At 57.5% G+C, this 21,183-nt stretch overlaps 3 protein-coding genes across 5 annotated transcripts in view; 2 read left to right on the top strand and 1 right to left on the bottom strand.

Annotated features, from left to right (window-relative positions):
- Positions 1-6,188, top strand: part of TAOK2 (TAO kinase 2) — a 13,881-nt gene extending 7,693 nt beyond the window's left edge. The window contains exons 7-10 of the mRNA XM_053472046.1: positions 44-1,150; positions 3,897-4,155; positions 4,395-4,577; positions 4,889-6,188. Of these exons, the coding sequence (XP_053328021.1) occupies positions 44-1,150; positions 3,897-4,155; positions 4,395-4,577; positions 4,889-5,419 (2,080 nt within the window). The 3' untranslated portion in view covers positions 5,420-6,188. The remainder of the gene's footprint in view (positions 1-43; positions 1,151-3,896; positions 4,156-4,394; positions 4,578-4,888) is intronic.
- A 1,683-nt stretch (positions 6,189-7,871) lies between these two features.
- On the top strand, positions 7,872-10,657 carry CDIPT (CDP-diacylglycerol--inositol 3-phosphatidyltransferase). The gene is made up of 6 exons (XM_053470596.1): positions 7,872-8,090; positions 8,583-8,717; positions 8,865-9,018; positions 9,385-9,466; positions 9,987-10,068; positions 10,224-10,657. The coding sequence occupies exons 1-6, from the start codon at positions 8,051-8,053 to the stop codon at positions 10,382-10,384; spliced, it is 654 nt and encodes a 217-aa protein (XP_053326571.1). The 5' UTR covers positions 7,872-8,050; the 3' UTR covers positions 10,385-10,657.
- Positions 10,658-13,110: 2,453 nt separating this feature from the next.
- PRRT2 (proline rich transmembrane protein 2) lies at positions 13,111-17,421 on the bottom strand. 3 transcript variants are annotated; one of them, XM_053470600.1, is made up of 4 exons: positions 17,198-17,421; positions 15,759-16,243; positions 14,605-14,740; positions 13,111-13,238 (listed from the first exon to the last, which is right to left on the bottom strand). In XM_053470600.1, exons 2-4 carry the CDS (start codon positions 16,182-16,184, stop codon positions 13,231-13,233), a joined length of 570 nt encoding a protein of 189 aa, XP_053326575.1. In that variant the 5' UTR covers positions 16,185-16,243; positions 17,198-17,421; the 3' UTR covers positions 13,111-13,230. The 3 variants fall into 3 exon arrangements, with proteins under 3 accessions (XP_053326575.1, XP_053326576.1, XP_053326574.1); XM_053470601.1 differs by having other exon boundaries at positions 15,759-16,216; positions 17,203-17,421; XM_053470599.1 differs by having other exon boundaries at positions 17,203-17,418.
- Positions 17,422-21,183: the final 3,762 nt, after the last annotated feature.

Raw genomic sequence — 21,183 nt, 5'->3', positions numbered from 1 at the left:
ACGCCGCCGAGGTCCGGCAGCAGCCCAAGAGCCTCAAAGTAAGGCCTGGGGAGGATGATGAGGAGGATGAGGGGGGGCAGGGAGACAGCTTCAGCCTGTGCAGCTCTGAGGGTGAGGAGGAGCCGGCAGGCTTGGCCCCCTCGGAGCGCACGGAGGCTGACGGCTGCCCAGACGCCGACGTGCCCTACTTTGAGTTGAGTTCAGAGTGGGCAGCAGAGCCGGATACCCCTCCGCGGCCACCAGCCGCGCCGCTGCCCTCTTCCCTAGCTAGCCATGGGCTTTGTGCTGCGCTCACGCTGCTGGCGGCCGCCCGCCCTTCCTGCCCTTGGTCTCTGCTGCCGCTGCTGGTGGCCTTGCTCACCCTGTGGAGGCCAGGGCCTCTCTTGGACTCTGCTCTGGTGGCTCTGGAGACCCTAGGGGCCAGCCTGTTGTGTGGCTACATACTGCTGCGCTGGGTGTTGGCATTCAGCTCTGCCTCCTTCGTTCTGCTGGCACAGAGCTGGGGGGCAGCGGCCGCGCTGGCCCTGAGCTACCGGCTGAGGTTATACTACGTGCCGGTCCTGGCCATCGCGGTGGGGGTGTTCACCTCCCCGGGCATCTTCCTCTCGCTCTTCCTGTTAGCCGGCTCTCTGGGAAGGCCAGCGGGCCAGTGGCTTAAGGCTTGGCCCAAGCGAGCCCGCAAGCTGTGGCTCCGAGCCCTCTTGGGTTTGCCCCGGCCGCTGTTCAGGGTCCTGCAGCGTTGCGGGGCAGCGGGCGAGGGCGGCCTCTTCTACCTTTTCCCCAAAACGTACAAAGGTGGCTTTCGCAGCCGCATTCCGGTGCTTGCTAGGAATTCCCAGGCTGGCGGCGGGGGCCGCGCATGGTGGGGGAGCAGGCTAGTTAAGGCACCCTCCCGGCTGGCCAGAAGGTTAAATGGCGCCCTGACGCGGGGGGTCCGGAGGCTCTGTGGGGTGCTGCCCCCCGTGGCTCTGATTTACTTAGAGAGACTGAAGCTGCTGAGGGCAGAGAAGCCGAGCCGGATCCCCAGGCTGATGACCAGAGAGCAGCGCATGAGGGAGGCTTTAGAGCGCAGGGCCCAGCGCGGCGCCCCCAGCAGGGCCACAGCCAGACACGGCACGGCCAGGAGATCCAACCCACCCGTGCCGTGGCGGTGAAGTGGGTCAGAGCGCGTTCCCCTCCCACCATACAGTGCCTTATTACCCCGACGCGGGGGGAGTGGAAGGTGTTGGGGCAGTTCAGGGGCCGCCTGTAAAGGGGTTCACTTTCCTGTTTTGTTTTTGTTGTTTTTATTTGTGGTTTGTGCTGGTCTCAAAGGCAGTGAAGGGGTTAACTCATCCCCTCCCTAGATCTAAAATCAGGGGCTTCTGGTGGTCCGCGTCGGCCCTCGCTGTGTGACGCCGGGATTTGCATGCGGGTTTGTTGGATGAACGCTCTGTTCGCTGGCAGTCTAACTCGGTTAGGATCCTGTCTCTTCCACTGGGTGATCTGTTAGGTTCTGTCTCTTCCGCTGGCGCTCTCGCTTGGTGAGGGTTCTGTGTCCCGTCGGGCCCGGTCTCTGCAGGCAGCCTCGTGCCGTTAGATTCTTTTCAGGTGTTGGGTTTGCGGTTCTGAATCCTGCTGGCGCTCTCTTCTCGATGGTGTGATTAGAGCCGTCTCTTCCGCTGGCTTGGGCTGTCCGTTCGCTAATCTGGTTATGGTTCTCTCTTCTCTTGGAGATGGTGTACTGTTAGGGTTCTGTCTCTCGTCTGCTGGCGCTCTCTCTCTCGGTTAGGGTTCTGTCTCGTCTGCTGGCGCTCTCTCTCTCTCTCGGTTAGGGTTCTGTCTCTTCTGCTGGCGCTCTCTCTCTCGGTTAGGGTTCTCTCTCGTCTGCTGGCGCTCTCTCTCTCGGTTAGGGTTCTCTCTCGTCTGCTGGTGCTCTCTCTCTCTCTCTCTCGGTTAGGGTTCTGTCTCGTCTGCTGACGCTCTCTCGGTTAGGGTTCTGTCTCTTCTGCTGGCGCTCTCTCTCGGTTAGGGTTCTGTCTCTTCTGCTGGCGCTCTCTCTCTCTCTGTTAGGGTTCTGTCTCGTCTGCTGACGCTCTCTCTCGGTTAGGGTTCTCTCTCGTCTGCTGGCTCTCTCTCTCTTGGTTAGGGTTCTGTCTCGTCTGCTGACGCTCTCTCGGTTAAGGTTCTCTCTCGGTTAGGGTTCTGTCTCGTCTGCTGATGCTCTCTCGGTTAGGGTTCTGTCTCGTCTGCTGGCGCTCTCTCTCTCGGTTAGGGTTCTGTCTCGTCTGCTGGCGCTCTCTCTCTCTCTCGGTTAGGGTTCTGTCTCGTCTGCTGACGCTCTCTCTCGGTTAGGGTTCTGTCTCTTCTGCTGGCGCTCTCTCTCTCTCTGTTAGGGTTCTGTCTCGTCTGCTGACGCTCTCTCTCGGTTAGGGTTCTCTCTCGTCTGCTGGCTCTCTCTCTCTTGGTTAGGGTTCTGTCTCGTCTGCTGACTCTCTCTCGGTTAGGGTTCTGTCTCTTCTGCTGGTGCTCTCTCTCTCTCTCTCTCTGTTAGGGTTCTCTCTCGTCTGCTGGCGCTCTCTCTCGGTTAGGGTTCTGGGGCCGTGGTTGCTCTTTTGGATTGGGCCCCTGTGCCGCGCTCGTGCGTCGGGGCTGCATGTGGCTGATCTGTGATTTAGCGCCGGGTCGGTGTAAATGGCGCCACCCGGTGGCCGCTCTGTCATAACGCCTTTCTCTCTGCAGAGACACCATGTGGTCATTTTGTGTGTTGCGGCTGTTGACGTGTTTAAGGGGGCCGATGCCGCAGAGTAAGAACCGCGCCGCTTACGTTCTAGGTCACGTATGTAACGTGTATGTATACAATACACACGAGGAAGGGCGGAGGGCAGGATCGCTGAAAGTTGGCAGCCGAGCCGCCTTTCCTTAGACGTGGCTCCCTGCTGTTCGCGGCTGTGGTGGGTCTTGCTGACGGGAGAGCTCATTAACCCTTTCTGTGCCAGAGACCAGCCTTTCCTAAAATTCTGCACTCAGGACAAAAACAAAAAACAAAACAAAACACCTTTTTTTGTGGTTTCTCGCTTTATTTAACCCCTTAAGATTTGTCTTTTTTTTGTATTTATTTTCCTCCCTTCCTCCACATGTAAAAAAGAACAACAATTCTAGAATGGAATCCTGCTAACATTTCTGTACTTTATCAACATAAAAAAAATATATATATTTATCGATAGTTAACCCTTCCGCTGCCAGTACTCCAAATGTTGGGCAGCCACGGTGTTAAATCTATTTATTTAACATTTCCTAAATATATATATTTCTGTCCATTTTTTTTAAATTTTCCACATTGTGAAAAGTCTTTATGTTCCTCTGTGTTTTGTTTTGTTTTTTTGTTTTTTTTGTAATAAATGTGTTGCTGGATTTTCAACTCATCTGGGTGTCTTTCATTTATTTAATCACATTTTATCATTTGGTCTAAAATTCAAAAAGATTTTATTTTAAACCCTTTTTTGGGTTTCTCTTCGAGGAAGGTGGATCTCTTGTGAGCATGGAAAGGGTTAATGGCATGGGGTAACACAGCCAGTGAGGAGTTAAGGGGGGGTTATGCGGCTGTGTGCCCGGTATGTACAGGCGCATGCATGCGGCTGTGCCCCAGGTCTCTAGTATATAGGTGCAGAGCATTGCAGGTACAGGCATGCACCTGGTATTGCCGGTGGTCCCCGTGCAGGTATGGACCCATGCGTTGGTGTTACACTCACACTCACACTCCGCGTATACTCGCGTTCGTATTCAGTTTGCTTTTGTTTCTGTGCAGAGCTTTGACCCCCTCTTGTTCTCTTTTCATATCCCCCCCCCCATTGTTTCTCTCCTGTTTTCCTGCTGCCCCCTTTTACCCACTTGCCCCCTTTTACCCACTTGCCCCCTTTTTACCCACTTGCCCCCGCACTTTTCTTCCTCCCCATCCCTCAGTCGAAGGAGCTGCAGATAAAGCGTCAGTTCCAGGACACGTGCAAGATCCAGACGCGGCAGTACAAAGCCCTGCGCAACCACCTGCTGGAGACCACCCCGAAGAGCGAGCACAAGAGCATCCTGAAGAGGCTGAAGGACGAGCAGACGCGCAAGCTGGCCATCCTGGCGGAGCAGTACGACCACAGCATCAACGAGATGCTGTCCACGCAGGCCGTACGTGACCCGCCGATTCACCCCCCCGTTACAACAGACCCCCCGCGTATCGCCCGGTGACCCCGATCCACGCCGTGTACCCCATATACATCCCTATCCGGCCGTAGCTTTAATGTGCCCTGAGCCCCGGACCCCCTGCTCTCACACCGACCCACCGTAGACCCGGCCCGCGCAGCCATATTGCCGGCCCGCCGCAGGGAAGCCCCCCCCCGTCACGCCTTCTCTCCTTTGTCTTGTAGCTGCGTCTGGATGAGACCCAGGAGGCCGAGTACCAGGAGCTGCGGATCCAGCTGCAGAAAGAGCTGGAGCTTCTCAATGCCTATCAGAGCAAGATCAAGATCCACACGGAGGCGCAGCACGAGCGCGAGATCAAGGAGCTGGAGCAGCGCGTGTCCATCCGCCGGGCGCTGCTGGAACAAAGGGTGCGTTACCGGGCATCTGTACCGTAAGGGGGGGTAGTTTACTGCCCCCGGCACCCCCATAGAAGAATGCATGTTAAAGTACCGAGTAACCCTACTGAGGACTGCATTCTCCCTGCCCCGCTGCAGTAACTGCCCTTTAACTATTCTTTTCACTGATTGGCTGTGTAAAGGGGCAAATGCATGTGTTGGGTTTCTGCATTAAGGCGCATGGGCTGGCGTCCCTGTAACTGGGAAGAGGTGCCTGCGGGGGTGTGCCGGGTGGCCCGCGGGGGTGTCACCGGGCGGCCGCTCATCTCCTGCTCTCCCCGCAGATAGAAGAGGAGATGCTCTCCCTGCAGAGCGAGCGCTCCGAGCGGATCAGAAGCCTCCTGGAGCGCCAAGCGCGGGAAATCGAAGCCTTCGACTCAGAAAGCATGCGCCTGGGATTCAGCAACATGGCGCTCAGCGGGATCCCTGCGGAGGCCTTCAACCAGGGCTACCCCGCTCCTCCGCCCGGCTGGCCCTCCCGGCCCGTCCCCCGCAGCGGCTCGCATTGGAGCCACGGGGTGCAAAACACAGGGGCCCCTCAGCTCTGGCGGCAGCCGACCCTGCTGGCCCCACCGTCGTCCTCCTGGAGCCTTCACCCGCCGGGCTCGTCTGCCATGCCCTCCTCCTCCTCTTCTTCCTCCTCCTCCGCCTCCCCGTCTTCCTCTTCTAGCGGCCGCGCCGGCCTGCTGCTCCTGCGCAACAGCCCCCAGCCGCTGAGGAGAGGCGCGTCGGGGGGCCCGGCCGAAGCTGGCCTGAGCCGCAGCACGAGTGTCACCTCCCAGCTCTCCAACGGCTCCCACCTATCTTACTCCTGAGCGCGGGGCCCCTAGGCAGCCAGAGGGCCGCTCCATGGGACTCCCACCTGTTACAACACTGTTTTTATTGCCCTCTCTGGTGTTTATTATACCCTCTAATAACCAGTGTATCGGAATTTGGGTTTCCGTAGTCCCTCCTTTTATTTCTCCCCGTTTCTCTTTGACCCTTTGCGTGCCGGAGGGTCTGCATCGGCCCGGGGCGGCCGTCCTTCCTGCTGGCGCTGGGTGATATTCCTGTAAATAGTCGTTTCGTCCCAGTTATCTCGATATTGGTTCATAGTTTTTTTTTTTTTTCTTCTTTGAGTTGGCGCCATATTTAACCCCGCGGTAGCCGTTACCCGCTGCGGTTAAACGGATGGATGTTATTGGTTGAGCCGTTGTATCATTTTAACGATGTTGTCCCTGGGGTTTCCGATGAGCGCTTGTGAGTCCGTGTGCGTATCGTGCGTGAGCGGCCGGGCGTCTGAGCACAAACCTTTTTTTTTTGTTTTGTTTTTAATAGATAAGAAAAAAAATGTAAAAAAAAAAACTATTAAGGAATGTATTGAAAATAAAAAAAAAAAACTACTCAGTACCCCCACGGGGGACGTCCAGGGGCCGAGGGCCGATATTTTTTTTTTTTTTTTTGGAAGCGGGAATGCGGAGCGGGGGCCACGGGCCCCTGGGACTTTACGATTCGCAGACAATGTTGGATATTAAAGGTTTAAACTGGAATGGAGACACGTTGTTGTTCTTCGTGTATACATAAAAAATATTTTACAGTGAAATCGTGCTGCTTGTTTGTGTGTTACGAGGGTCCTGGGCCCAGGAGCTTGCAATCTATAGTCTGGTTTCTCTGTGTGGAAGGAGAGAAAGACAAGGTATTAATGTATTTTTTTTTGGGGGGGGGGCATCTTTTGTGAGTCGTGTTTAGGAAAGGGACCCCCTTGTCCTTGAGCTTAGGTGGTCCCGAAGCCCTAAAGGATGCATAATCACAGTACGGACAGCCATAAATCATGAAAGCCCTCCCAGAAGATGCTGTGGTGTCGTCTTCTTGTTGCCTAGCAACCAGCGTTTCCATGGAAACTGCATCTCAGCAGTTGGTATCGAAATTAAATTTACAAATTGCAGCTTGTAGCTTATTACCCCCCAATAGGGCACTAGATATTGACTGCTGTCATCAATCTACCCGGTGCTGTCATGGAAACCGGATGTACTCCGAGGCATTTAATTAATACACCGGTCGCCATGGTAACATTTTATCTTTTAATGTATCTTTATGCGGGTGGGAGCTAAAAAAATATATATATATAAAAATATATATAGCCATTTTTTTTTCCTTAATACAATGGAGCGACTGGCAGAAAAAGAGGGAAAGGGGCGGCCCGGGGCGAGGGAAAGGGGCGGCCCGGGGCGAGGGAAAGGGAAAGGGCGGCCCGGGGCGAGGGAAAGGGCGGCCCGGGGCGAGGGCTAGCGGGGCGGCCCGGGGAGAGGCCTAGCGGGGCGGCCGTTAGTGTGGAAGACGGGTTCGGTTTATCTGGGACCGGGGCAGCGATGTTGGGCAGGCGTCTCCTTATGAGTTACTGCAGAAGACATGCAGTCATGAAGGGGTTAAAGTAAAACCAGTGTTTTGTGCGGGGGGGGGGTGATGCTGGGTTCTCTGGCTGTGGGGGGGGTATATATATATATATATATATATATATATAGCGCTTTGGATGCCCCCTCATGGGGGAAGTCTGCTGGGTCTCAGTGGTTTTGCCCCTCACACTGTAAACAGGGCAACAACAGGCTGAATGTCCACAGAACAGAACCGCTGCCCACCGGCCCAAAGCTGCGCGGGGTCATCCCGGTCCTCAGCGCGGGGAGAGCCACGTACCAGACCCCCCACCAACCTGCCGCCGTCCCACTGGCTGCACGGTGACGTACAGACCAAATAACCGTATTTACCCTCTACCTGCGGGTACCGGGAGGAAGACGGAACTCAACAAGACACCTACCGGGGGAGGAGCCAGAGACCGCAGGGGTGGAGTGAGAAACCACGGAAGAAAAAAAACGGAGGCGGGAGCAAGAGACCACTGGGAGGAGGAGCGTGAAACGGGGGTCTCCCAAACCGCTATTAAAAGGAATCACTTTTACTCCCACCCAGACTAACGAACCGTTTACCGGCGCTGTACACCCATCCCTCATCCTTATAACGTGCGGAGCCACATGCCTACCCTGCGCATGCTTATCGCCCGGTACCCCCCCCCGGCAGCACTCCTTCCGCCCCTCTCTGTGTTTACTTTCAGCCTTTAATGCTGGAGGACCGCGCTGACACATATTAACCCCCTCAGGAGACGCTCTATCCTCCGGCTTATAGCATCCCGTGCATTCTCTATCGTTTCTCCCCCCTCCCCGAGCAGGAGACGCTCTCGCCAGCCCTTAGTTTGTTATTTTTGGTGCTTCCTGGAAAAACCAACAGACCGAAGCGGTAGGGGAAGCCGAATATTCCGATAGCCCGCACGCTATGCGAGTCTGAGCGTGGACCGCTGAAGCTGAGATCTGCGCACCCCTCTCCGCGTTCCGGACTTGGACGGGCTCCTGTGGGACCGGCCCGTGACGTCAGGGGAGAGGGCGGTGACGTCAGAAAGTGTTACAGCTCCAGTCGGCAAGATGTCGGAGAATATATTCCTGTTCGTCCCGAACCTCATAGGTTAGTAGAGGAGGCATCCCCATCATTACTACGGCTCGTAGCCTGGCCGAGAGTGATCAGATTTAGCCCGGTGCTCCCTGCATTTACTGTTATGAGAGGTTCCGCCCCATGAGGTCTCTTTAATTCGCTTTGAGGGTCTCGCGCCCCCCGTATTATCCCCTCAGACAGATTGTAAGCTCCTGTGCGCAGGGCCCTCCTCACCTGCTGTCTCTGTTAGTCAATTTGTTATGTTACATGCTACTTGTTATTTCCTGTCCGCCCGTTGTACAGCGCTACGGACTGTGATGGCGCTATATAAAACAATAAATAACAATTAACAGGAAGCCCTAAAATAAAAGCTCTCCGGAGAGCTTTTATAACGCCCGGCGAGGGGCAGGAAAGGTTTCCGCGGGGTTAACCCATGCCCCCCTCTGCCCCATCTCAGTCTTCCTGCCGCCCGTCCACCTTCCCTTTCTCCGTCTCTTTTGCTCACGTTGTGTTTTTCCTCCCCAGGTTACGCGCGAATTCTTTTCGCATTTATAGCTTTTTATTTCATGCCGAGCTCCCCCCTCGTGGCCGCCACGTTCTATCTGCTCAGCGGCCTTCTGGACGCCTTTGATGGACACGCAGCCCGCCTGCTCAACCAGGGTAAGAATCCGGGGGCAGCGGCTGTGGGTTTGGGATTGGTGAGGAGCGGATGGGGAGGGGGAGGGGGTGCAGGTGAGGAGGGGACCGGGGGGCGGGTCATGGTGTGGATCGGCCCCCGGGGGGGCGCTGATCTCCGGTGTCTCTCAGGTACGAAGTTCGGGGCCATGCTGGACATGCTGACCGATCGCTGCGCCACGATGTGTCTTCTGGTGAATCTGTCGCTCCTCTACCCGGCGCACGCCCTGCTCTTCCAGCTCAGCATGAGCCTCGACATCTCCAGCCACTGGCTGCACCTTCACAGGTATGTCCCGGGGTAACGCCCCCCCCCGGTAACCGCCCCCCGGACCCCCAGCCCTCTAACCACAACCAAAGAGACGGTCTTCCCGCTCCGCTCTTAGACAGCGTGAACACAAACCGACACTCTGACTCCGGCCCCGGGAATCTCCTTCTGAGCGGGGCACTAAGAGAGAGACGGGCCCCAGGCAGAGTACGTCTCTCAGGGGGGTCTCTTGGGACGGGGGGGGTCTCTCGGGACGGGGGGTCTCTCGGGATGGGGAGGGTCTCTTGGGACGGGGGGGGTCTCTTGGGACGGGGGGGGGTCTCTCGGGACGGGGGGGGGTCTCTCGGGACGTGGTGTGAGAGGGAATCTCTTGTTTCTTCCCCGCAGCTCCACCCTGAAGGGCAGCGAGAGTCACAAAGCCATCGATCTGTCCGGGAACCCCGTTCTGCGTCTCTACTACACGTCCCGGGTCAGTGTCCTCTCGCTCTGCGTCTGTCTCTCTCTCTCGCTCTGCGTCTGTCTCTCTCTCTCGCTCTGCGTCTGTCTCTCTCTCTCTCGCTCTGCGTCTGTCTCTCTCTCGCGCTCTGCCTCTGTCTCTCTCTCGCGCTCTGCCTCTGTCTCTCGCGCTCTGCCTCTGTCTCTCGCGCTCTGCCTCTGTCTCTCTCTCTCTCGCTCTGCGTCTGTCTCTCTCTCGCGCGCTCTGCCTCTGTCTCTCTCTCTCTCGCTCTGCGTCTGTCTCTCTCTCGCGCTCTGCGTCTGTCTCTCTCTCGCGCTCTGCGTCTGTCTCTCGCTCTCTCACGGTCTCTGAGTAACGCGCTCTGCGTCTGTCTCTCTCTCTCTCTCTCTCTCTCTCTCTCTCTCTCTCTCTCTCTCTCGCGCGCTCTGCGTCTGTCTCTCTCTCTCTCTCTCTCTGTCTCTCTCTCTCTCTCTCTCTCTCTCTCTCTCTCTCTCTCTGTCTCTGAGTAACGCGCTCTGTCTCGCTCTTTCAGCCAGTCCTGTTCCTGATGTGCGCCGGTAACGAGCTGTTCTATTGTATGTTGTACCTTCTGCACTTCTCAGAGGGACCGGCAGGTAAGAAGCAGGGGCGGAGCCTACCGGGGGGGGAGTAGGGGGGGAGTAGGTGTGGGCCGGGGCGGGCTGACGTCCTGTCCGTCCATGGTCTTTGTCGGCTGAGCGCTGTGGGAGTTGAAGTTGAGTGATCGTCTCCTCCTTCTGTTCCTCCCCAGTGGCGTTGGGGCCGCTCGGGGCCGTCGGCATCTTCCGGTTGGTGCTTTGGCTTTCCTTCCCGGTGTCGATCCTGAAGTCTCTCATCAGCCTCCTCCACCTGGTCACGGCTTCCTGTAACATGGCGGCCATCGATGTGGCCGAGCGTTCCAAGAAGAAGTGAGTCCGGCGTCTCTGAGCCGCTGCCCGTTACCCGCTGCCCGTTACCCGCTGCCCGTTACCCGCTGATCGTTCCATATTTATACCCCACGCCCACGAGGACCGGACCCTCCGCCGACCGCTTCAATGTGCCGAGGGTTGTTGGGTAACTGGCGGTGAAGGAGTTAAATGGCCTCGCAGAGGATTCATGGATGGGGGGGGTCCTCTCCGGTTACTGAATTATTTTAATGGTAAAAGTGTTATTTTTTATATTTATGATTAAAACCGTTCTGTGTTTTTTTGTTCTGAAATTTTTTAACTTCTGACATGTTACGTGTTTATAGCGTGTTGTATGTTGCGGGGGGCAGCCGAGTCTCGCGGTTCGCTCTGTCTGTATCCGCGGCGGACAGGGTCAAAATCTGGGGGATGGGGGGCGAGGGAATAAAGTAACCCCCGAAAGAACCTTCGTAGGTAAGTAAGGAGCCCCGCTGGTGACCAACAGCCAGCTCCTCGGGTAAAGCAGGGCAAACTGTAGGGGGCGTGGCTGTGGGCGGGGTTATTTTATTTATAAAGCCGTTCCCTGCTGTTTCTATACACATTACGGGGCTTTTAGGGCCGTAGAACCCTGCGATCCCCTCATACCCAGCAAACATTCTGACCTCCTAGAAAAGAGGGGCATCGGGGGGGAGGAGAGAGGGGCATCAGGGGGGAGAGAGGGGCATCGGGGGGGTCATGAGGGGAGACAAGAGGAGGGCGCAGGGGTGTGGGATAGGGAAATTGGGGGATAGAAGAGGGGCGCAGAGGTAGGGGGCATCATGAGGGGAGAGAAGAGGGGTGTCGGAGAGGGGGCATCGGGGGAGGAGAAGAGGGGGCATGGGGAGGGTAGAGGGACTGGCTAAACAAACCCGGGACACCCAAACATGGTTCGAGGGTAAATCCACGGATTTCTCCTTTTGCGCTTTTACGCCACGGTATAGGTCGGCGCTTCTGCCTGTGAAATGACAGCCGGAGCCGCGTTTCATGCACACGGATTCAGTTTATTTCCATGCTTGGTTCGTACAAAAAATGTGCAGAAGATACAAACATGTTGGCCTCGCGGCGCATGCACAGAACAAAGTGTCATAAAAATACATTCTTAATACCCCAGAAACCCACCCCGTAACCGGTATACAAATAAAGAGAAAGGGGGGAGGAGAGGGAGAGATGGGGGGTATTTACAGGGGCAGCACTTTGGGCAGAGGCGTTAACCCGCTGAACACTTGTACATTTCAGCAGCATTAATCCTCTGGACCACAAAGAGTTAAAGCAATTTGCCCCAGTCCCACCCATAGGCTGTTACCCCCCGCCGGGGCAGATAGTGGCAGAGCCAGGTGTGTGGCGGGTGTTATACTGGAATATACTGGCCCAGGGGCCAATCCTGCCACCGACATCTCCCTCTACTCTAAAAAGCCCCCTTACTCTCAATCCGGCTCCATCCTCTGCCCCCTGGGGTAAAATAAGGGGGTAGAGAAGGAGCGGATACCCCACCCCTGCGTGCATGTAAGGCAGGCAGCATGCGCGGTACAGATAACAGTCATCGCATATAAGACATATAGAGGGGGGGCGAGTGTGGCCAGGGAGCGACGCTCTGCAGAACCCCCCCGATTCTGCAGCAGACCCTGCAACGCACTGCAGAGCTCGCCGGGTAAAGACGGGCTGAGTAGTGACCGGTAAGTGCCTCTCTTTTGGGGTAAATAAAGGAAATCTTTGGAGAGTGATGCTCTGCAGGTCTGTATGACGGGGCGTGATGCTCTGCAGATCTGTATGACGGGGCGTGGGAGTGATGCTCTGCAGATCTGTATGACGGGGCGTGATGCTCTGGAGGTCTGTATGACGCGGCGTGACGCTCTGCAGGTCTGTATGACGCGGCGTGATGCTCTGCAGGTCTGTATGACGGGGCGTGACGCTCTGCAGGTCTGTATGACGCGGCGTGACGCTCTGCAGGTCTGTATGACGCGGCGTGATGCTCTGCAGGTCTGTATGACGGGGCGTGATGCTCTGCAGGTCTGTATGACGGGGCGTGATGCTCTGCAGGTTAGTAACGCCTGTTATGGGGATGTTGCTTTGAAACACAAATGATGCTCTGCAGCCGGCAGAGTTAGAAGAATGGGAATAATCTGCGGAGCTACCGGGCGATGCTCTGCAGAAATCCACGCGCCTGCCGTACACACAGTGACCACAAGGTGTCAGCCCTGCACAGGCAGAGAGGGCTGAGTGTGCGTGTGAGTGTGTGGATGTGTGCATGTGTGTGTGTGTGTGTGGATGCGTGTGAGTGTATGTGTGTGTGGATGTGTGAGTGTGTGGATGCGTGTGAGTGTGTGGATGTGTAAGTGTGTGGATGCGTGTGAGTGTGTGCATGCGTGTGAGTGTATGTGTGTGTGGATGCGTGTGAGTGTGTGGATGCGTGTGAGTGTGAGGATGCGTGTGAGTGTGTGTGGATGCGTGTGAGTGTAAGGATGCGTGTGAGTGTATGTGTGAGTGTGTGTATTATTAGTTGCAGGAACCGACACAGACATGAGAGAGAAAAACACGCCTGTCTATAGAAAAAACACGAACAGGATGAGGAGACATTTCCGCGCTCACTCACACGTCCAGCATACACTCACTCAGCCTGGCTGTCAGCCAGCCGTGCAGCCTGACACACTCACCCAAGGGGACAACCACACTCCCGCAAGGGGACACTCACGCTCCCCCGAGGGAGCACTCACACTCCCCCGAGGGAGCACTCACACTCCCCCGAGGGCACAGGCTCGCTCACACGAGGTCTCTCGGGTCTCCGGCTGGTGTCGGTGGGAATGTGAAGAATTTGCGATGAGTTTCGGGTCCGGCGGCTCACAAGACTGCGGAGAAACACAAAGGAAGAAGCTGAGACGGGGCAGGCGGTGCGTGTGTCACCTGTGTGCTGTGCGTGTGTCACCCGTGTGCGGAGCATGTGTCACCTGTGTGCTGTGCGTGTGTCACCCGTGTGCGGAGCATGTGTCACCGTGTGCAGAGCGTGTGTCACCGTGTGCGGAGCGTGTGTCACCCGTGTGCGGAGCATGTGTCACTGTGTGCGGAGCGTGTGTCACCGTGTGCAGAGCGTGTGTCATCCGTGTGCGGAGTGTGTGTCACCTGTGTGCTGTGCGTGTGTCACCCGTGTGCGGAGCATGTGTCACCTGTGTGCTGTGCGTGTGTCACCCGTGTGCGGAGCATGTGTCACCGTGTGCGGAGCATGTGTCACCGTGTGCGGAGCGTGTGTCACCCGTGTGCGGAGCATGTGTCACTGTGTGCGGAGCGTGTGTCACTGTGTGCGGAGCGTGTGTCACCGTGTGCGGAGCGTGTGTCATCCGTGTGCGGAGTGTGTGTCACCCGTGTGCTGTGCGTGTGTCACCCGTGTGTGGAGCATGTGTCACCGTGTGCGGAGCGTGTGTCACCGTGTGCGGAGCATGTGTCACCCGTGTGCGGAGTGTGTGTCACCCGTGTGCTGTGCGTGTGTCACCCGTGTGTGGAGCATGTGTCACCGTGTGCGGAGCGTGTGTCACCGTGTGCGGAGCATGTGTCACCCGTGTGCAGAGCGTGTGTCACCCGTGTATATGTGGGGGGTGTTGTCAGGGAGCTGCATCTGGAAGGTTTCTGAAGGGATCCATTCTTGGCTCCATCACGCCGTGGCTCCCCGGGACCCCACAGCCCCCCCCGCCCCCCTGCTAACATGATGTCAGTAACTCAGGTTTGTGGAATGGAGAGCGAGACCCCCCTGCGTGCGACTGTCACGGATCAGCGGCCATAGCAACCGAGTGTCTCGCTTCACTGCCGCTGTGACACAAACTGTCTAACGCGGGCTGGCGGGTGACGCTCTCCTACCGACATACTACACGTCACACGTACAGCCAGCAGGAGTGTGCATACGTGTGCTTAATTTGTTACAGACACCCGGCGGCCCCCGTCTAGTCGCCCGTTTCTCCTGCTGTAACGACGCAAACCTTAATCAGTCGTTGGTCTCGTCTTAGATTCAGGAGCCGTATGCCGATCCCGCGCATGTTTAATACCCTCACTGTATTACCCTCTACCACTTCTACTGGGAGGCTGTTCCACTTATCAACCCCCCTCTCAGTAACATTTCTAACCGGTGTGTCCCGTATATGTTTAAATTGTCTGTCTCGCGCGTCGTGTTGTGTGTGCGCGGCGTGTTGTGCGTGCGCGGCGTGTTGTGGTGTTTTTGCGACGTACTTCCCCCGAAGTTGATGACGCAGGACGCGATGATGATGAGGACGCCGCCGACCAGCGCCACGATGCTCAGTAATTTGGCCACACGGCCCAGTCTCAGCGCCCCGTCCACGTCCCCCTGCTGCAGGCTGTTCCGGGACTAGAGGAGGCAAAAGCAAAGTGAGAACCGGGGGGGGGGGTAGTACTGGGGGGGCAAATAACAACGAGCGGGGGTGATGGGGCGCAGAGCTGATATGGATGGAGAGACCCCCCGGGGTATGAAGTGAGAGCTCGAGACACGCATCAGGAGCAATCAGCATAAGCGATGGTTTCCATGGTAACTGCACCACTTCCACATCAGAATTGCTCTTTACCCACAACCCCCACAGCTGGGATCAGGATCCAGAAGACGTCGGTTCAGGGAATCCCCCAAATAACACACGCCCCCCCCCCTGCCAGCTCCCCCCGCCAGCCCCCACCAGACTGCCCCCCCCCGACTGCCCTCATTCTGCCACCAGGCGCTCTCTGCGAGTGAACACGCAGCGCAGGGAATCTCGCGCAGGCTGGGGAAACCCCGAATCCATCTCGTTATTTACTACCAGCAACATCTGTGACCGGGAATCCCTGCCGGGAGCAACTACTCCCATCCAGCAGCCGCTGCGCAACCCCCCCCCCAACCGAACATGGCGGCTCAATCACAGAGATCCAGCTGCCTGAATTTCATTGGACAAAACGTCTCCTACTGGCTGCGGCTCACGGAGACCCCTGCCTGGCCCACCTGAGTCAAAGCAGAGATTTACCCCCGGCTGAGACGTTCTTCCACGTTACTAAAGCACATAATGGAGACGCGCGTGGCCGGAGACCCTCAAGACCCTCACAATCTGCCCTCAACTGGGGGAGCCGATGGGGACCCTAAAAACATGACGTGGCTCCACCTGAACATTCAGCACTAGAAAGCCACGCCCCTCCCACGCCCCTCCCACGCCCCACCTGAGACCATTAAAGCGGGGGATGGAGCGCGTGCGGACGTGGCTCTTGGGTTGTGTTACCCCCCCGGGGCAGGTCTGAGATTTGCATGAAGATGGAGAGGTAGATGAGAGGGTAACGGGGCGAGAGGGTAACGGGGCGGGGGGGCATCGGGGATGTTGTGGTCGGGGAAAGACCCCTTAACTGCTCACCATGACGGAGTAGACGAAGCCCACGATGTTCACCGGCCACATGGGGCAGAAACACGACAATATCGCAATGAGAAGGTAGTCCTTGGGCTTCTCCTGGGCAGCCCCGGAGGTGGTGGCAGTGGACTCTTGCCGGCACAGGCTGGGCCGTGGAGACTTAGAAGCAGCTTGCGCCAATTGGCCCTCGGAGCCAGTCAGGCTAGGGGCCCGGGGTCCTCCGTTGGTGGCCGGCTGGGATGACAGGTCATTGAGAAATGAGTGTTTTGATTGGACGGCCTCAGGGGATTCCTCTTGGGATCCGGTGGGTTCCTGCGCGGCTTCCGGCTCCTCCACCGTCACCACCACGGCAGCAGGGGCCCCGGGATCGGCGGGCTCCGGAAAAGTCTGTTCCTCAGGGGGCGGCCCCGTGTCTGCGGGAGGAGTTGCCATCGGTGTGGTGGGGGAGGGGCTGATGGGAGGAGCTAAGGAGGGAAAGCAAGAGCCGTTCTCTGGAAACGGATGGAGGAAGCAGAGAGACCCTCGTCAGCCATCAACACGTTCCGCACACGCAGCATAAACACGGAACGTACCCCCGAATATACCCCCTTCCCCCATAATACCCCCAAACCACACGGGCGCCCGGGTCAGTTGGGCCGGAATAACCTGGGTTTGTTGTTGGGTTGATGGGAGTTGCTCCCCGGGGGCGGTAAATCCTGATATGTTATTGGGGATGTTTGGTTATAACTATTTCCGCCCCGTTACTCCATATAACATACAGTCACGGTACACGGATACACGTTACACGGATACACGCAGGTGACACGCGCAATATTATAATTTGCAGACGCAGCATAACCTGCGCAGCGCCGAGGGGGAAGGCAGAGAGTAACCGGCTCAGACCCCGCGTGTGGAGGTTTGGGGAGATCCTGTGTGCCGGGGGGTATTGGGGGGACCCCTGGTGCCCTAATTCAATGGTGACCCCAGTAGCACAAGCTGCCCCCGATGCGTCTGCAGCCATCACCGTGATTCCCCCCCGACCCGTGTCTGTTACACGCAGCCCGTGTCAGAGGGAACGTGTGGGGATTTCTCCAGCACGGATGTCCATCTGATTCACTGCCAAATGCTTTTATTCCTCCCCACTCACCCCGCTGTCAGACACCTCCTGCCCCCAGATTACCCCCGAGACGTCATTGTCCCTGTACAAAAAACCCCACGCAGGTACTGTACATGTATGCATGCAAACAATATGCATGTCCCGTGTGATATCACACGCCTTCTGCTCCGGTTCATTCTCACGGATCCCAAACATCTGTCTCTGCAAACCGAGAACACGGGAACAGCCGCGCGCCCCCCGCACACGCATCGCACACCCGTGTGCCGCACACGCTCATTCATCACTTTTACACATGCATGTTCCAGATTGCACACACGCCGCCCCTCCCTGCACACCCCACCAGACGCACCTCACCTTCTCTCTCCCTCGCTTCCCGCAGCCGCCGGGGGTCCCGATTGGTTTGGGGTCCCAGCCACTGAACCCGAGATCAGCCCTGGAGGGGTCCGTCGCCTGCCCCCCGACACAGAGCGAGCGGCGCGTCTGGCTGCAAGAAAGCCGCGTCTCCCCTCCCTGCGTGCGATCCTCTCCTCTCCTCTCCTCTCCTCTCCTCCCTGCGATCCTCTCCTCTCCTCCCTGCGATCCTCTCCTCCCCTCCCTCCGTCGCTGTCTTCCCTTCTTTGTGAGAAAGATGCTCCCCCCCCCTTCCATGCACAGAGCTAACCCTAAACCCACCGCAGCCCATCACCCGCTACCGACCCCTCGCACCCCTACCCGGTACCGACCCGCCGCAGCCCCTCACCCGGTACCGACCCCTCGCACCCCGACCCGCTACCGACCCGCCGCAGCCCCTCACCCGGTACCGACCCGCCGTGCCACCACCTCGGTCCCGACCCGCCGCAGCCCCTCACCCGGTACCGACCCGCCGTGCCACCACCCCGGTCCCGACCTGCCGCAGCCCCTCACCCGGTACCGACGCGCCGTGCCACCACCCCGGTCCCGACCCGCCGCAGCCCCTCACCCGGTACCGACCCCTCGCACCCCTACCCGGTACCGACCCGCCGCAGCCCCTCACCCGGTACCGACCCGCCGTGCCACCACCCCGGTCCCGAACCGCCGCAGCCCCTCACCCGCTACAGACCCCTCGCACCCCTACCCGGTACTGATCCGCCGTGCCACCACCCCGGTCCCGACCCACCGCAGCCCCTCACCCGGTACCGACCCGCCGCAGCCACTCACCCGGTACCGACCCCTCGCACCCCCTCACCCGGTACCGACCCGCCGCAGCCCCTCACCCTCTACCGACCCACCGTGCCACCACCCCGGTCCCGACCTTAAAATCAAAACCTTTTTTATACTAAATTCAGAAAAAAAAACAGGTTTTTGACGTCAAAGTTTCGGACCGACCCATCGCCGCTGCCCCCCCCCCCCGGGCCCCACCGCAGCACACCCCGTTACCCCCGCACTGACCCCCTGCACGCACTACTACCCCGTTACCCCTGCACGCACTACTACCCCGTTACCCCTGCACTGACCCCCTGCACGCACTACTACCCCGTTACCCCTGCACTGACCCCCTGCACGCACTACTACCCCGTTACCCCTGCACTGACCCCCTGCACGCACTACTACCCCGTTACCCCTGCACTGACCCCCTGCACGCACTACTACCCCGTTATGTATTGTAGGGGGACCCTGCCTGTGACATCCGCGCTCCCTCCTGGGTACCCGCTGATCAGCCTTCTCGCCCCGCCGCACACACTCGCCCTGCTTCACTCGTCCTACCGCACACACTCGCCCTGCCGCACACACTCGCCCCCCCGCACACACCGGCCCTGCTTCACTCGTCCTACCGCACACACTCGCCCTGCCGCACACACTCGCCCTGCTTTACACTCACCGACACTCGCCCTGCTTTACACTCACCGACACTCGCCCTGCTTTACTCTCCCCGCCACTCACACTCGCCCTGCTTTACGCCCCCTGCTGCACCGTTATCCTTTCGCACTCGGCTGCGGCTGAAGCGTCGGGCGGATAAATTATTCAGGATCTCGGGGGCCCCAGAAGATGCCTTCTCCATTAACCCCTGCAGGCCCAGATCCGAGAGCGCACCGTGGAAACACCCGGATCCGGAGATGCAGACAGGGGCCCCTAAAAAGGTAGTGGGGGCAGGGCTGCTGTGGGGCTCCTAGGCTTTAGGGCCCCTCTCAGAGCTATATCAGGATTATCAAGTCACCATCCCCCATCACCGGCCCGTGGCCCCTCGCCACACAGAGGGCCACAAAGGCACCCAGTCAATAAAAATTAAGAAAAAGAAGAAATTGCGACAAAACCGCGGGATTTAATATTTTACTAAAATTCAGAGACAGACAGCGGGCAGAACACGTGACACACGGACACAGCGAGCGCTCAGCCCACACGGGATAACCGTGTCCAGGGGAGGAAAAAAGAAAGTAACAGAGAAGGGAGGGGGGATACAGAGAAGGGGGGGCACGGGGAGGCATCACAGAGACAGCCACGAAAACCTCTCTTTTTATACAGTTATCAAAACGAGCGTTTTCCAGGAGTTTCCGGTATTTACATCGCACGGCGTGAGCGTTACATACAGCGTCCCCGGCCTGTACACGCTATATACAGAGTCTGACGCCATTCACAGCAATAGTGACACGCCGGGGGGCGGAACCCAGCGCCATCGGCCCAACCCCCGAGGAGCCAGTGAAATTACAGGACCACGCTGAGGGAGAACCAATCCGGGGAGACGATGACAAACGTATCCACGAGGAATCCGTGTTAATGCCGTGTTATAGGTTTATTTTCCTATAAAATGTGTCAATTATATATTTTCAGCAAAAAAAAAAACATTGAAATTGATTTTGTGGTCAAATTATTGAGACAAAAAACCATCTGCACCCCAACTCCACACAGCGGCCACGAGAAAAAAAACGAATCGGGGGGTAACCTGATGGGTGACGCGACACCCAACGTCTCCTTCTCTACAGATCCACCGACGGACCTCGAAGCTGGCGAGAGCCACCACAATCTGTCCACACGGGGCGCCGTCCTACGTGTTTGTGGTTTGTGCCCCCAGCGCAAGGACTGCCACAGTCTAGAAACTTCCACGGCCCCCAACGCGGCCACCGAGTAAAGATTACGAGTCATCCCAACCCCAATGACCACGAGCCGGCGCCCCCAGCAACCCGGACAGTCAGGGGATGGACTCCATTACTCCGTCGCAATAGCTGCCAGCCCAAGGAAGGTCACGTGGGGGGGAGCCGGAATGACCCCCAGAACCTGCCCCTGGGGTATTTAATGGACCCCGTAATGAACTTGGTTTAGGAACCCATCGCCGGAAAACCATTTAATCCCCATTTCTACCCCAAAGCGATACCCCGGCCGAGCAGCAGGCAGCGGAGAAACGTTTCATTGAATTATGGTGGGTCGTCCCCTCGTGGCCTCCGCTCCCCCGCCATCCGCCGGCGTGGATTTCGACCCGAGTTCCCGCCACATACTCGACGTTTTTAGTTGTAAAAACTCTTAAAATCCATACCTTTTTTTTATGCTTAAATCAGAAGAAAAAGAATAACAGAAAGAGGGTTTTTTTTGCCGTGGAAGTTTCCGCCCAGGGGCAGCGAGGCTCGTGCCGGAGGGTATATTCACACCTACATGCAGACCACGGACGGGCCGACGGCTCCACGCTGCCGGATGCGCATGGTCAGGTCACAAAAGGGGATTATTCACTAAAAACACTTTAATAAAAGGAAATCTCTGGCTTTTCTACTGGGAACATAAAAAGGACGGGATTATCCCTCATTAAACCGGCCCCACTCCCTGTGATTGGCTGCCATGCCGCTCTAATTAGCATGTTAAGGCCACACCTTCTGCATGATTCCTTGCACTATATTTATGATAAAAACTACGAATACGGCTCTCCAGCCGGCGCCAGCCCAGAACTATTTACAGGGGGGGCTTGGCGTGGGGGTAGATTGAGTTCATGCCCTGCAATGGGGCACGTGGGGCATCTGGCCACAAGCCAGATCCTAGAAATGCCACCAAAACCACCAGGTGGGCTACCAAACAATCCAAAAAAGGGTCTACAACGTTTTGTTGTATTTGCTGTGGTAACTAATAAAGTTAGTTAGTGGGAGGAGGGCAAGTGCTGATTGGCCATGTGCCCCCCCAAACCAGCCAATAAGGCTTAGCGGGGGAAGTGGGGGGCATCCGCCACGCAAAATACTTTCTCTAAGAAGAGAGTAACTAAATACCAGAAACGTGGCAGATTCCAGTAAAGCTGTGGAAGGCGAGACGGGCCATAGAGGACCAAACACTGAGTAACAATCCCAGGGGCCACGGAACACACGGCCCCCCCAGCCAATGCATTCGTGAGGCAGGGGCCGACCC

Source organism: Spea bombifrons, chromosome 7 (genome assembly GCF_027358695.1).
Source record: "Spea bombifrons isolate aSpeBom1 chromosome 7, aSpeBom1.2.pri, whole genome shotgun sequence".
Lineage (NCBI taxonomy): Eukaryota > Metazoa > Chordata > Amphibia > Anura > Pelobatidae > Spea > Spea bombifrons.
This window is presented reverse-complemented; position numbering and strand designations above follow the sequence as displayed.

Excerpts from the sequence above, each read along its gene's own strand:
- PRRT2 (XM_053470600.1), bottom strand. The coding sequence starts at position 16,184 with ATGGCAACTCCTCCCGCAGACACGGGGCCGCCCCCTGAGGAACAGACT. Across the intron at positions 14,741-15,758 it reads GCTTCGTCTACTCCGTCATG|TCCCGGAACAGCCTGCAGCA; the intron begins GTGAGCAGTTAA and ends TGCCTCCTCTAG.
- CDIPT (XM_053470596.1), top strand. The coding sequence starts at position 8,051 with ATGTCGGAGAATATATTCCTGTTCGTCCCGAACCTCATAG. Across the intron at positions 8,091-8,582 it reads GTTCGTCCCGAACCTCATAG|GTTACGCGCGAATTCTTTTC; the intron begins GTTAGTAGAGGA and ends TTTCCTCCCCAG. Across the intron at positions 9,467-9,986 it reads GTCTCTACTACACGTCCCGG|CCAGTCCTGTTCCTGATGTG; the intron begins GTCAGTGTCCTC and ends TCGCTCTTTCAG.